We start from the raw sequence: 15840 nt of genomic DNA, 5'->3' as shown, positions 1-15840 counted from the left end.
AGAGGCGAGGCTGCCGGACACTGGCGCCACCGGGCCCTCTGACCACCACCAGTAGGCAAACATGGGGTTAGTATCTTTCCCAAGGATATTTGGCAGCCAGGAGGCAGCCTGGGATCGAACCACCGACCTTCTGATTAGTGGCTGACCTGCTTTGCCACCTGAGCTACAGCCACCAAACAATTGGAAAGGGGCTTCATCAGAGAAAATGACTTTACCTCAGCAGGCCACCTTCCAAAAGTCTTCACCTCACTGTACGTGGAGATGCACTCACACCTCCTGCCATTCCTGGCAAGCTCTGCAATGGCGGCACTCCGATCCTGCAGCTGAATCATCTTTAGGAGACGGCCCTGGTACTTGCTGGAGTTTCTTTTGTGCCCTGAAGCCGTTTTCACAACAACTGAACCTCTTTCCTTGAAGTTCTTGATGAGCCAATAAATGGTTGATTTAGGCGCAATCTCAGTAGCAACAACATCCTTGCCTGTGAAGCCGTTTTTATGCAACGCAATGATGGCTACACGTGTTTCTTTGCAGCTAACCATGGTTAACATGAAGAACAATGATTTCAAGCATCACCTTCCTTTTAACACATCCAGTCAGCATGACATCGTGATCTCCAGCCTTGTGCTCATCAACATTCTCACTGAGTTAATGAGAAGATTATTGTAAAGATCTCAGCAGGTCTTTCTATGGCAGCGATGAAGTGCAGTGGTGATGGGTTTGTTCGGATTAAGTTTATCTTCATGGCAACAAGGACTTTGCATTTCATCTGATCACTCTTCTCAACCTTCTGCAAATTGTTATCATAAAAACAAACTTGTGAAAACCAAAATTTGTGTCATTCTCCAAACATTTGGCCATGACTGTACATACAAATGTAGATTAAATGCTGTGCTGAGCTGACCCTCAAATATCTGTTTGGCTAGAAAGGCTTTATTAGTTCAGTGCAGCTTTTTCTTTGGTGATGCTAACACAGACAAAGGGCTTGATGTGCAGTTTAGCAGCTGGCTGGTTTTTGCTTGCTTAAACAGTCAGATTCTCACTGGTAAAATAAAATTTGAAGCCAGATCAGCGCTTTGGTGTCCTTATATAGAGTTTGGTACATGGGCCGATCCTTATATGGTACTTTAATGTCTGCTGTTTGTTAACATCAGTGATTAGCTGACTCTATTTCTAGGCTACTATTAGCTAGGGCCGTTGCTCACTGTTGATGCTGGGAGCAGAAGAGAACAACTGAGGCAAGGCGTTATAGTAATTATTCATCTAATAGATCATAAAACAATCTCACAGAACAACTTTGAACTTCTTTTCCTCAACAGTATGACAGTAAGAAGTCAGGTTATTTTTCCACTAGAAGAAAAGTGTTGCATGAAAATGTGCCACATTCAGACTCAGAGTCTTGTGTGCTACAAGCACAATGAGCACATTTGGTTTTGCTTTTAGAAGATGTATTTAATGTTACAGGAACATATCCGTCTTTGTGATGACATAATGCAGTAACACAAACCTTTGCATATTCAGGGATTAGTACTCTGCAGACTGCTCTGTTATTGAGAAATGTTAAATCATTTTACATACCATGTTTACACTTTCACGCACTGAAAACAGTTTAACACTGGAAAAATATGTTTTTGATTTTTTGAAATAAAAATAAACAAAAGCAGCTATTCTGCAGTGCTTAATACTACTTATGAATGTTAGTTTGGTGATGCTAATGTTCCAGATGTTCCACAGAATTATGCATATTGTACTTTAGCAGTATTCTAAATGTATGATCACCCTGGGCACTGTGTCCTGCCTCGCATGGTTGTGTTTTTGCTGGGCTAAAGCAGTGTAGCACAATATATGCCTTCTCACATTACATGGTAACACAGCGATGTAGCCTTACAAAACAGTGTGTGTGTGTGTGTGTGTGTGTGTGTGTGTGTGTGTGTGTGTGTGTGTGTGTGTGTGTGTGTGTGTGTGTGCAGAATATGACAAAACATTTTATCTGCTTCCTGATTTATTTATAAATCTCTCCCAATGTGCCCCCTTCTGTCACTGTCTTTCTTAGGCTCTTGCCATGGGGATGATGACAGAGTACTATCACTATATATTTACCACACTGGTAAGTAGAGTCAGAGACTGTCCTGCACAGTCCTTTCTTCATCAGATTGAACTCACAGTTCCATATCGCCGTAAAGATTTGTTGGTCTAATGAGTGCACCATCTAATGTTGGTCAAAACATTAGATGGTGCAGCTTCTCAATCTTCATTTCCTTTATTTTTCTTTCAGTGGGTGATTCATTTTCCAGAGCCAAAGAAAATAATATCACACTACTTTGTAACATCTTATTTTCTCTTGGTTTATCCTTCCTTTATCAGCTGATGATATCTTTTAATATGAATCATCTTCCAAATGTTTCTTCATTCCATCATATTTTCCTCCTTTTTTCCGCTTCCTCTTTTTGTTATTGTTTGTTCATTGTTCTTCTTTTTCATCTTTTTCTTGATTAATATTTTAGTCTTACTGTGTAAAAAGTGCTACTAATTCCACCCTGAGCTATGGTATGTATGTAACATACAAAGTATGTCGCCTTCTGACTGAGTCTTGCAGTCTTGTGTAGTCTTGTGGCTACAAGACTCAGCAGTCCATCTGCACCTAAAGGTCAAAGGTCACTCTTTGAGGATGTCAGTGTTCACATTTTGGACAGAGAGGACAGATGGTTTGAAAGAGCAGTGAAAGAAGCATCTGTGTCCACTGTGAGCGACCATCTTTGAACAGAGGGCGTGGCTTACCACACCAACTGTCTGCCATCTATAATCCAGTTTTGAAATCCTTCCCATACGCCTTAACACCCACTCACATCCTGGGTCAGGTCATCTCCATAGGTCACATGTTAGGGTGAAGCATTGTCTCACAATGGTTTCAGTTGAAAGCTATGCATATAATGACCCACACCCTTTCTCACACCTTGCCTCATGTGATGAGTCACAGGATCAGTAGTGTGTCAACAAGCCTCTTAAGGAACAACGCCCACCAGGGTTTAATTATCTGAGACTCTCCACCGTTTGGTTTTAGAACTGAAGAAGCTTCTTAGATAAGAGATGAATCATCTTCAAGAAACTTGAAGAAGTCCAGTCGCTTTTCTTTTCAAGCTCCTTAGATTACCATGAGCTGGATGATGGAGAACCTACACAGACACATTTGTTTGGAGATATCAAAACTGAAGAAATTATTAAATAAAATGCACTGTTGTAATTCTATTCATCGGTGCTTTATTCGATGATTTTCTTTCACAGTCCGGATATTTAATTAAATGATGTGACAGATTAATAAAAGATGAGACTGAGATGATGACATGATTTTTCATCTGGTGATCCAAGGCATCCAAACTTCATTTGGGCACACATCAGGAAAGAGGCAGGTGCTTTTCTTTAACTATGTGCTCACATACTTTGAGCCAAACAACTTTAATTTTTTAATTTCAGTTTTATTTACGCAGCGCCAAATCACAGCGACAGTCCCCTCAAGGCACTTTATATTGTAAAGTAGACCCTACAATAATACATGCAAAGCATTTCAAACCTTCAGTTCAATCATTTCAGACATTTGGAACAATATCGCTGCTTTTGGTACACATAGGGAAAAAGCTAACTTTCAAAAATAAAATTTCTTTCATTCAAAGTAAATATACTTTAAAAGATTTCTATAAAACAGTTTTTGCCATGTACACAATGACACTAGTATTTGGCAAACTGCTAGTGAACATGCAGTGCTGACGAATGACAAATAACAACAACAGATGACATTTTGTTAATGTAATTTTTAAATTTATCATTATATTCTTTTCATCGTAACTTTCACAATAATTACTCTGTTTCTGCTGCCAACTGGTGAAATAATTTCAGAATTAGTTCAAATGACCCATTGCTCACGCCCCAACCAATCACAGCAGATGGCTCCGCCCCTCCCTGAGCCTGGTTCTGCCGGAGGTTTCTTCCTGTTAAAAGAGAGTTTTTCCTTCCCACTGTTGCCAAAGTGCTTGCTCATAGGGGGTCATATGATTGTTGGGTTTTTCTCTGTATGTATTATTGTAGGGTCTGCCTTACAATATAAAGGACCTTGAGGCGAGTGTTGTTGTGATTTGGCGCTGTATAAATAAAACTGAATTGAACTAAAATTAAATTGTTGTTGTCTTCACAATAGCAGTCCTTCTTGACAGCTCGTTAAAATCTGTCACATTAGAGATCATATGTGTCCTAACCTTGTCTTTGGTTATCTCAGAATAAACTTTCTCTCAGTATCTACATAACAAAATGCAAGATCCACAAATGCCTGTGTGTACATGTCAAGGTCAAAGATTTGACTCAGATCAAAGTGTAAATGCTCCGTCTCACTCTCATCCTGGAAAGGCTGTTAGTGCTGTCTGGGATCAAAACGCTGTCACTCTTATTCTTTTTCTCTACTTTACTTCCTTTTTTGTGTGAATTCCTTGCAAAGAAAACGTACTGCGAATGCAATATTTGCTTTAAGGGTGTTTATTCTAAATTATCAGTGCCTTTGTATATAGTACTAAGAGAGGAACTATGGTATTCTAAAGTTTTTCTGTGTGGAAGTCAGGCGTAGCATAAAAGTCTGTTAGGTGGTGCAGGACATGTATAAGGACAGCAGTATTGAGGTGGAGTGTGGGGTAGGAGTGGCATATGGGTTCAAAGTTGAGGTGGGATTACAGTGAGGATCACCTCTGACCCCTTCCTTGTTTGCAGTAGTGATGGACAAGTTGACAGGTGAGTTGGGTTTGTTGAATTAAACCTATAATAGACTGACGAACCTGTCCAGGGTACACCTTGCCTTTCAGCTTATAGCAGGGATGAGTGGGGATAAAATGATACATAGAGTTTAACATTGTATCTATTCTTTCCAGGATCTGTTTGCACTGGACGTGGAACCTTACCGGTACAGTGGTGTAAACATGACGGGTTTCAGGATACTCAACACTGAGAACAGCCAGGTGGCTTCTATCATTGAGAAGTGGTCCATGGAGCGACTGCAGGCTCCACCGAAACCTGACTCCGGATTACTGGACGGCTTCATGACTGTGAGTTTGGACAAAGTTCATGAATGTATGATGAAGCACTTTGCCAGAGTTTTGTTCACTGACATGCAGATGTGGACCCATGGTCAGTTACTTATTGATCTTTCTCAGAAACTGTTGTCATGGTGAGGAAGGAAATGAATGATGAAAGTAGGGGATTTCTTTGTTAATACAATTTGTAATTAAATGTGTTGCCACAGCTGTAGACTTCTATCAGACTGAGACAGAGGTACATTAATTTTTGCTGTTGATTGCTTCTTCAGTTTTGTCAGCACTCTAACCTTCAGTGTGATGATATGATGCTTCCTTCTATGCAAGCTTGAAGTTTTACTCACGATTCCCATGATTAAAAACTCTGTATAATATCTCCCAATTCTCCTGGTTGTATATCCATTTAAGTAGGAGAAATACTTCAGTTGAGAGTCATGAAATTTGAACATTTATTACATTTATTACATATTATACTGCATCTCATGCACGTATTTCTTACTGTGGTTGACCAATTGGACAGTGGAAATAACCTTGTGATTTTCCCAGTGGTTTTCAGGCATCAAGTCACTAATGGCATAAAACAGTGTTCTGGAAATGATAGTCTTCTCCATCCATCTTCTTCCACTTTATCCGGGGCCAGGTCGCGTGGGCAGCAGCCTAAGCAGAGAAGCCCAGACCTCCCTCTCCCCAGCCTCCTCCTCCAGCTTATCTGGGGGAATACCCAGGCGTTCCCAGGCCAGCCGAGAGATATAATCCCTCCAGTGTGTCCTGGGTCTGCCCCGGGGCCTCCTCCTGGTGGGACATGCCCGGAACATCTCACCCAGGAGGCATCCTTGTCAGATGCCTAAACCACCTCAGCTGGCTCCATTCGATGTGGAGGAGCAGCTGCTCTACTCTGAGCCCCTCCTGGATGGCTGAACTTCTCACCCTATCTCTAAGGGAGAGGCCAGCCACCCTTCAGAGGAAGCTCATTTCCGCCACTAGTATTCACAATCTCATTCTTTCAGTCACTACCCACAGCTCGTGGCCATAGGTGAGGGTAGGGACGTAGATGGACCGGTAAATTGAGAGCTTCGCTTTTACACTCAGCTCTCTCTTCACCACGATGGACCGGTGCAGCATCCGCAAAGGGCAGCTCTGGTGGAGCCCATCACCCACCGGGAACGAGTCCGACTTATTGCCGACAATGCGAACCAAGCTCTTGTAACGGTTGTATAGGGATCGAATGGCCCATATCAATGGGCCAGACACCCCATATTCCCGCAACACCTCCCACAGGACAGCCCGAGGGACACGGTCGAATGCCCTCTCCAAGTCCACAAAACACATGTAGACTGGTTGGGCAAACTCCCATGCACCCTCAAGTATCCTCGAGAGGATAAAGAGCTGGTCCAGTGTTCCGCGACCAGGACGAAAACCGCATTGTTCCTCCTGTATGAGATTCGACTAGCGGACGAACTCTCCTTTCCAGCAACCTGGCATAGACTTTCCCAGGGAGGCTGAGGAGTGTGATCCCCCTGTAGTTGGAACACATCCTCCGGTCCCACTTCTTAAAGATGGGGACCACCACCCCGGTCTGCCAGTCAAAGGGTACTGCCCCTGATCTCCACGCAACAATGTAGAGGCATGTCAACCAGGACAGCCCTACAACGTCCAGAGCCTTCAGGAACTCGGGGCGGACCTCATCCACACCAGGGGCTCTGCCACCAAGGAGTTGTTTAACTGCCTCTGTGACCTCACCCCCAGAAATTGGCGGGTCATGTCCCTCATCCCCAGACTCTGCTTCCTCCTCGGAAGACGTGTCAGTGGGATTACGGAGGTCCTCGAAGTATTCCTTCCACCACCCGAGAATTTTCTCAGTCAAAGTCAGCAGCGCTCCGCCAGCACTATACACAGTGCAGGTAGAGCACCGCTTTCCCCTCCTGAGACGCCTGACGGTTTGCCAGAATCTCTTCGAGGCAGTCCGAAAGTCTTTTTCCATGGCCTCTCCGAACTCCTCCCACACCCGAGCTTTTGCTTCCTGGTGCCACGTGCACTTATGGACACTCTTATGTTCGAACAAGGTGTTCGTTATGGCCAAACTATGATTTGCACAGAAATCCAATAACAAAACACCGCTCGGGTTCAGATCAGGGAGGCCGTTCCTTCTAATCACGCCCCTCCAGGTCTTGCTGTTGTTACCTACGTGAGCATTGAAGTCTCCCAGTAGGACAACAGAGTCTCCAGGTGGAGCACCTTCCAGCACTCAACGAAGGCTGGGTACTCTGAACTGCCACTCGGCGCATAAGCGCAGATGACAGTCAGGACCCATTCCCCGACCCTAAGGTGCAGGGAACAAACCCTCTCATCCATCGGGAAGAACCCCAACATACCGGCAGCAAGCCGAGGGGATATTAGAATACCCACCCCGCCCGTCGCCTCTCACCAGGGGCAACTCCAGACTGAGACAGAGTCCAGCCCCTCTCCAGGAGACTGGTTCCAGAGCCCAAGCCATGCGCAGAGGTGAGCCCGGCTATATCTAGCCGGTACCTTCCAACCTCATGCACTCAGGCTCCTTCCCCACCAGAGAGGTGACATTCAATGTCCCAATTGCCAGTCTTGGTAGCCGAGGATCAGTCCTCCAGGGCCTCTGCTTCTAGGCGCCGCCCGGCACACAATGCACCCGACCCCTATGGCGCCTCCTGCCGGTGGTGGGCCTGCGGGAGGATGGGCCCATGTCCCCTTTTCAGGCTGCCCCATAGACTAAGGCCCGGCCACCGGATGCTCGCCCTCGGGCACCCTCACCGGTCCTGGCTCCAGGGCAGGGTAAACTGTTCCCTCGAGGGTCTAAGGGTCTTCTGAATCGCTCTTTGTCTGGTCGCTCACCCAGGACCAATTTGCCCCCAGACAACATAGCCCCTGGGATCCCTAGGACACACAAACCCCTCCACCACAATAAGGTAGCGATTCACGGAGAGGCAGACTTCTTAGGATGTATATTCGCTGGTTTCTCTTACCATAACGTCCGAGGCAGCTTGCTGGAGTCAGGCGGACGACCTTTGTGACCCGAGTTCCAAACAAGTTCCAGGTGTGATGAGAAGCATCTCTGTCGCTGTGATCTGAAATGTCTCTGATCAGAGCACACTGTGTGTAATAGCTGTTCCTCCATACTGTTTACTGGGAACTCGGCCAAAAAGTGTCAAACCAGCAGAGACAAGGAATGGGAAGGGAAATAAAGTAATGGAGCAGGACAGAGAAATGAGATGGTGGGAGGAATGAAAAAAGAAAAATAAAGATAGAAAGTGGGTGAAGGGAAGTTAGGAGTGAAAGTCCTTGTGTTATATTTCCACAATGACTGTTGAGGTGTTATATGTTAGGCCAAATGTAGCCATTTGGTCTGATGCCAGTTGGAACGCACTGGCAGCACTGGCAGCCGCACCAGCAGCAGCTGATGTTGGCTGCTGATTGAAAACATTAGATTGCCTCAGGAGAATAGCAGATTGTTTTTTTTTTCTAAGAGCAACAACTTGCTGAGTCATGTTTCTGGATTGATATTGGAAAGTGGGTGTTACTCAGTTTAAGCTGTTTTGTTAGATTTGTGGTTCAATCAATAGTTTCCCACTTGAGACCTAAAATGGACTGTGTGTGTAATAACTGGACATTTTCACTGAACACTTAAAGCTTAGGGTGTTTTTATTGCTACTAGCTTCCAGCAGAAGCAGCAAGTCCTACAGTCGTGCTGATATCTCGAATCCATGGATAAAAAAAAACAAGCTAAATAATAAGGTCTTTTCACTTTGTAGTGCACCACAGAGATTAATCAGACAAATCAAGCTGTGCAGTTATTTTTGGATCAGTAACAGGCAAAGATTTATGTGTGTGAGGAGTGTGCTGTGACCCTGCTCATCAGTGAATTAATAGCTGATGTTAGCTGGGGATTGATTAATTAGACAAATGGCAATCAGTTAGCAGCTAAAGCATATCGACATGACGGGAGGTTCCACAGCTTCATCTGTGTGTCGTGTTTAAGGTTCCATGTTGCATATCAAAATGACAACTTGAAACAAAATACTGTAACACGTTTTCTTGATGTTCTAAACAAAGCATTACAATTAAATCCAGATGTTCATATGGAGTTCTGGACACAGTTCATGCTCTGCAGTATGGAGTGGTAGAGAAAACTCTGATGTCGCTGTGTACAGTTTTCTGTTTGGATCTTTGCTGACAGCTCAGAATATTTTATCAAAAGGAAGTCATGGCATTACGACATCAACAGTTAAGTTCATAAATGTTTTCAACTTCAACACCAGAGTGGATTTTTAATTACGCAATCAAGATTTGAAGGAAAAGCAGAAGGTTTTGGTGGTGTTGTTGCTGCTGCTACTAACAGGATTGTGTTCCGCTTTCAGAATGATGCAGAGGACCAAATCTGAGTCTCCTGCATTGGTTTAGGATGTTTACTTAAGCAAAAAAGAGAATGTTACGGATCAAATAAATTGCTCTCATTTATCCACTTTATTCCACTCAATTTAGCACCGATCAAAAACTGTGTGATCCACAGACCTCCTCTTCCACTCCACAGTATTAATGTACTACTTACATGTATATCACCACACAAGTACCTAGAAAAAAGAAGCATTTCCACTAATTTGTCAGGGACACATCAGCCTAATGTTACATGAACCTTATTTAAGAGTAAAAGCACTACATATTACTATGAACTTATCCATAAACATATCCATGCCTTTGTGAGCTCCAGATTAGATTATTGTAACTCACTCTACTCTGGACTCCACCTCGCTCACCTCCAACGATTACAGCTCGTTCAGAATGCTGGGGCTCGTCTCCTAACCGGAACTAGAAAGTTTGGCTCTATTACTGCAGTGCTCCCTGATTTACATCGGCTGACTCCTAAACTTCGTATTGAAGTTCTGCTGCTTATGTTCAAATGCCTAAACAACCTTGTGCCTGACTATCTCACCGACCTCCTCAGTCTCTATACTCCCAGCTGTTCTTTACGATCATTTGGTCAGTTTCTTCTGGCCCAGCCCAGGCACCGTCTGAAGACTGGGGCTGGTCGTGCCTTTGCCTCTGTAGCATCAAACCTTCCTGCTACCATTCGTGCCTCTGACTCCATTCAATCCTTTAACCCTCTCAGGCTCAAATTAAACTTTTTGTTGCTAATGCACAACCAAGTCCTGCAGTGGTACTTCTGAGTAAAAAAACTCATAAAATATGTATGTGGGGTAATCAGGTTGTTAGTTTTTAACTGTTGCAAATCGGCAACGCCTGCCTTGAGAGGGTTAAAGCACGCTTGAAAACTTACCTATTTAACCCGGCTTTTCCTACTTGCGAATTTTCACCGCGCACTAACTGCTGTATCGCTACTCATTTCTCAGTTCTCCCTATCTCTACTTATTAATGCCTTTGTTTACCTTGTTTTAATGACTTACTGTTCAGTGTAATCATTTCCTGTTTATTCCTTACTGCGAAGCACTTTGGTGTACCCTCGGTTTTAAACGTGCTATATAAATCAAATTGTATTATATATTACCATTTGACTCCTTAATTTGACTCTTATAAGATTAACAGAGTTTAGCAGAGAGATACCCCTAAAACTAGCAAACAAACAAAAACAAGATTCAGGCATTGACAGCGCATCAGGAAGGAAATACAGGAAATTCCCACGGTTTCTAGACTCATTCATTCAGTTAATAAAAACAGTACTTTCATTTTCTACCATGTATATGTGTAATATATTTTTATAAAAGTGCCAATAATCCCTAAATACTTAATGCAAAGTTTTTGTTTAACACGTTGGTTCAGACCAGAGCAATCGATGGTCATTTTATGTTTCTCCCATTTCCAAGTAATCACGTCAGCTACGTCAGCTTCTCAACAACGTTCTTGGTATCGGTCTTGTTAGCTATTCTAGTATTCTGCAGGTCTACAGTCTTGTCCCTGACATCTCTTAACAGCTCTGTGGTCTTGCCGATGATGATTATGTGGTCAGGTGTGGTTTATACACTTAATGAAGTGAGATCAGGAATATCTGTAATTGATTGATTGACTGTAATCTGTGTGCCACATGGGCACACAGCCAATCTGTGGGAGCCAGAATTCTGGTTGGGTCAGAGGAGATCAAACACTTATTCCCTCAATAACATGCAAATGAATGTCTAATTTTATTTATAGCTGTAAAATGAGGCCTGATTCCATTTCATTGTGATGAGTTTCACCTCTGTGCACAGCTGAGCATTGACTGAGTCATTATGACTATTCATTCTTTCATAATTCTGAGGACATTTAAATGAGAAGCTCAAGCATCTTGCATCCATGGAAGATGCATTTACAGGACGAAGACATAGCTGACAAGTACAGTCCAAGACTGCATAACTCTACCAAGACTGATAATTCCCTCCAGACCATGGATGTTTTCAGTCTATCGAACAAGAACAAGGTTTGTGGCATTTTCTTGAAAAGTTCGACACAATGCCTCAGATCAGGATGATGATTAAATAAACTCATAAAGATTGTATTATTTAGCAACTGTCAGTGTAGGACAAATCAGATAAATTAACTCTGCACCTCTTACCTTTATGTCACCTTCAATTAATCAAGTGGCAAAGAAACGCTGCCCTGAGTTGTGGCTTAACATGCACAACGTGAGTGACCTTACAAGCACCATTGCCTCATTACCATAGTATCTCTCTGTGTTAATTGCCTTAGCTGCTGTCTGATTCACTGTGTGGCCTGCAATTTTCAAAGTGGTTCAAAAAATACTTGGGCATGTCTGTAATTACTGCATTTATTTCTTTATCACAAGTTAGGCGTGTCATCTGTGCAAACAGGATGACCTTTGAGCCATCAAGGTCATCTCTTTGTTTGTTGCTGCTGCTTTGTATTCAGAGTCACATCATTGCTGCTGAATCTCTTTTATTGTCATATTACCATAAATATGCTACAGATATGGGTACATTTAAATGAGGCTGTGATGGAAAGCCGTTTTCTTTTTGACAGATATTATTTAAAGTAAGATCCAGACACCATACATGTTCACATAATCTGAGCTTCACTCGAACATGCGTGATGAACTCCAGGACAGTGTGGCAGTGAACCTCCTTACATTTACTGTACAGAATGTATTTTATTTAAAAACACACACACACACACACACACACACACACACACACACACACACACACACACACACACACACACACACAGAAAAGAAACCCAGAAAACCCACTAAGAAGCAGCCAACATGTAACATTTTGACAGCACAAATCTGTGTGAATGCTCAACATGATTTCCTATTTTTTATGGTTTTTACACATAAATGTTTCAGGTTATTAAACAAATTAAATATGAGACAAAGCTAAAGCAAGTGAACAGAAAATGTAGTTTTTAAATGAATGATTAATGGGTGTTTACGATTAATGGGTAAAATTCCAAACAGGGAAAAAGTGACTGTCCTCTACTAAACCTAATAACTGGTTGGGCCACCCTTAGCAGCAACAACTGCAATCAAGCCAGAGCCAGTAAGTTTTTTACAGAGCTATGGAGGAATTTTGGCCAGACATTCCCAGTTCACCCTCTCTGTAAGATTGGGTCTGCCAGTCTGTTCAGCATCTTCTCCTGTCTCTTGATCCAACTCACCATCAGGTGATGATAAGATGACAGCTCAGTAACTGTGTTTACCCGAGCGTAGTCTGATGATACAATAACAAAACTGATAATTGACCTGGACCTAAGTTGTCCTGGTGCCATGTGCACTTATGAAACCTTTGTAATGGACAAACTGTGGTTAGCAAAGAAGTCCAACAACTACTTGGTTTCAGATGGGGCTCAGAATCACACCCCTCCAGGTGACACTGTCATTGCCCACGTGAGCGTTGAAGTCCCCCAGCAGAACAATAAAGTCCCTGGGTGGAGCATTCTCCAGGCTTACTGTGGAACAGGTTCCAACCCATCTCCAGAAAACTGGTTACAGAGCCCGAGCTCGAAGGCTGACTATATGTAGTTGGCATTTCCCAATCTCACGTACCAGCTCTGGCTCCTTCCCCACCAGCGAGGTAACAGTCCATGTAACACAAACCAAACTCTACCTCCTGAGTCCCAAAAGGTTGATTCTGATCATCTGGTCGTAGCGTTTTCAGTGGGAGAAGCGTTCTTCTTCTTCAGTCTCTACCTCCTGAAGAAATGTTGGATTTCATCCTTTGAATGAGCCTAGTATGAGACTTGTCTTTTCGCATGCAAACAATGCATAAAACATGGAATGTTTTATCTTTATTGGTCAGCTCGTTGACGTAGGCTAACAATGGACATGGACCTTTCTTTGTCTGACCATTGTGTTCTATTGTATTTTTATCTGTATTTACTGTACAGCACTTTGGTCAGCCTTGGTTGTTTTTAAATGTGCTCTATAAATAAACTTGACTTGACCAGCCTAACTGGGACTTTAAGAGATTTTTTTTTAATTCCTGTACCAAGTTTGCTGTTTGGTTTTCAAAGACTCTGAGATCAAGTGTACTTCCTTCTCTCAGATCTTACTAAATGTGGATACTAATCACACAGCAGTAGCTGAAGTTTCACAGTTTTCACAATTTGATGAAAAAGTGAGTCATGTTGTATTGTACTTATTTATAAAGAATTAGATTTTAGTGGGTGAGTATATGTTTGTCTTCCTTTAGCTGAGCAAAAGAAAAGTAAAAAAAAAAAAAGACTAGATTTGATGTACTGTTAAACTTTGCATGATGTTTAATGGTTTTAAGGTCAGAAGTCTCTGATGGGCTAATTAGCTCAAATGTGCCAGTTGCCAGTATGATTCATCATGAAATTGTGTCTGTGCAGTTCATTCATTACCTTTTCTTGTTTATTTATTACTCTTACTGCTGTTTATCTTCAATTTGAAGCAGTCATGTCATGTGACAAAAGTGTTGAAACATAGCAATTATCTTTACCCTTCAAAATAAGAGATGGCTTTGGAATTATCTGTCAAGCTTTTAAAAAGTGAGGAAATAAACCCTTGGGAGTGTTAGTTTATCTCTGCTTCTTGAGATAGTGTGTTAATTTGGCTTGAGACACAAAGAAAAGAAAATCCAGTTTCATATTTTAGTTCTTCTCTGGACAGAAGATAAGCTCTACATGATTCAAAGTTCAAAATATTTAATGTGTACTGGGCGTCAGTTCATCAAGTATCTGAAAGAAGACCTTTAGCACTGGTCAACACCCACCAGTTGGGATGTTGGTGGGTTACCGGGGGCTTCTTCCAGTTTGCACATTGGTGTGTTCTTACACAATACTGTTAAACCCAGTGACTGCCCCTTTGTGCAGGGCTGTGTGGGAATCGGTGAATGTGTAATATTAAGTGCTAAGTGGTAAATAAGAGTATAGGAGTGCTTTATGAATGCAGTGTTTTTATTGTAATGCTTTAGCCGCTACGCTGTGAAATTAACATTAAGCTGAAAAAATGAGTAACAAAAAATAAACATTGTTTTGCTATTAAAAACATTTAATAATAAGTTTAAATATCAAACTTTTGAATAAACTGTTATTATTTCAGTTTCCGGAATATATCACCAAACAAGTTTTAAAACAATAGAATTACCAAGTGCAACATGGTTAACCTTTTGGGCTGCAGAATACCTGAGACACCGTCATTGTCAGAGTGATGCAAAGTGATTGAGCTCAGAGCTCCAATATAAGGGAAACTAAATTAGCAATAACATGTTATTATGTGGAACAGGAAAATAACACTGTTGACTATAAAGACTGTCACATTCATCATTTTGGGCTACAGGCTGCTACAAACTTTACTGCAATGTTTATAGCACTAGTCTGTTATCAACACAATTATCTGCAAACACATTATTTCAAATAATGTAATCGGGTCTTCCATTTGTGCAGTTTCTACATCAGCATTATGAGCATTTCAGCAGTCACCTGCAGTTTCAGATGGCATTTAAAGAGACACTCAGCTCATCTATTTGTTTTTTGGAGTATTGTTTGAGTGACTTCTCTGTCATGTTGTCATTTCAAGAAAAAGATTATTATTATATACTAATGATATATAAGAATTATGACCTGAATGCACTGTTGTGCCAAATACATTTTGCTTTTCCAAGATCAACTCTATAAATTCTCTGAAGGCTCCTGTTCTACTTGTGTTATATAAACACAAATAGGATATAAAAGGATATTGTACAAATAGAAATATATGATGTATCAATGACTGCTGCACCAGAAAAAACAAACTGGAACATTAAAATATGCACAGATACATGAATCAACAATCTTCTTGTGGTGTGAGCGAGAGAGAGTGTGAGTGTGTCTTTGACACGAAATGTACTCGATAATGAGGCCGGAGCAGCCGGAGTCAGACAGAGGTACAGTACATCAAGGAGATCCAGGCTATCCACAGCTCCCCAAGAGTACCGAAGACCTGAGGCCACACATCTCAGCGACGTCCGATAAGGTACCCCGTATCACCAAGGGAGTGGGTCAACGAGCATGACAGAACAGTATTAGGGGCAGCAGCGTCTACCTGGGAGCAATAGGGAGGCACCTGGCCCTTCCCTCCATGGCCAGGTACCACAGGGGCCAAGGCTCAACAAGCCCAGGCCCAGCCATACACATATGCACACATATAGTTTTTCTTTGTTTTTCCAACAGATGTGCTTTTCTATCAGTGTGCACACACAACTTAAACTCTCTTAGACAAACGGTCTTCTAATCGCTTCGTAAGTAATCTTCAAGAATGGTGCTCCAGACTTCTTTAAGCACATTCCAGAGC

General features: G+C 42.3%; 1 protein-coding gene across 1 annotated transcript in view; it reads left to right on the top strand.

Moving 5' to 3' along the window:
- LOC102291713 (glutamate receptor ionotropic, kainate 2) overlaps positions 1 to 15840 on the top strand; it is a gene marked incomplete in the record, with an annotated part of 276324 nt that overhangs the window by 116603 nt on the left and 143881 nt on the right. The window contains 2 exon segments of the mRNA XM_014329329.2: positions 2051 to 2104; positions 4905 to 5078. Coding sequence (XP_014184815.2) covers positions 2051 to 2104; positions 4905 to 5078 — 228 coding nt within the window.

The sequence above is a fragment of the Haplochromis burtoni genome, unplaced genomic scaffold, assembly GCF_018398535.1.
Source record: "Haplochromis burtoni strain Fernald_Lab_line unplaced genomic scaffold, NCSU_Asbu1 Contig_529, whole genome shotgun sequence".
NCBI lineage: Eukaryota > Metazoa > Chordata > Actinopteri > Cichliformes > Cichlidae > Haplochromis > Haplochromis burtoni.
Note: the sequence above shows the minus strand (reverse complement) of the source record. Positions and strands in the feature narration are given on the sequence as shown.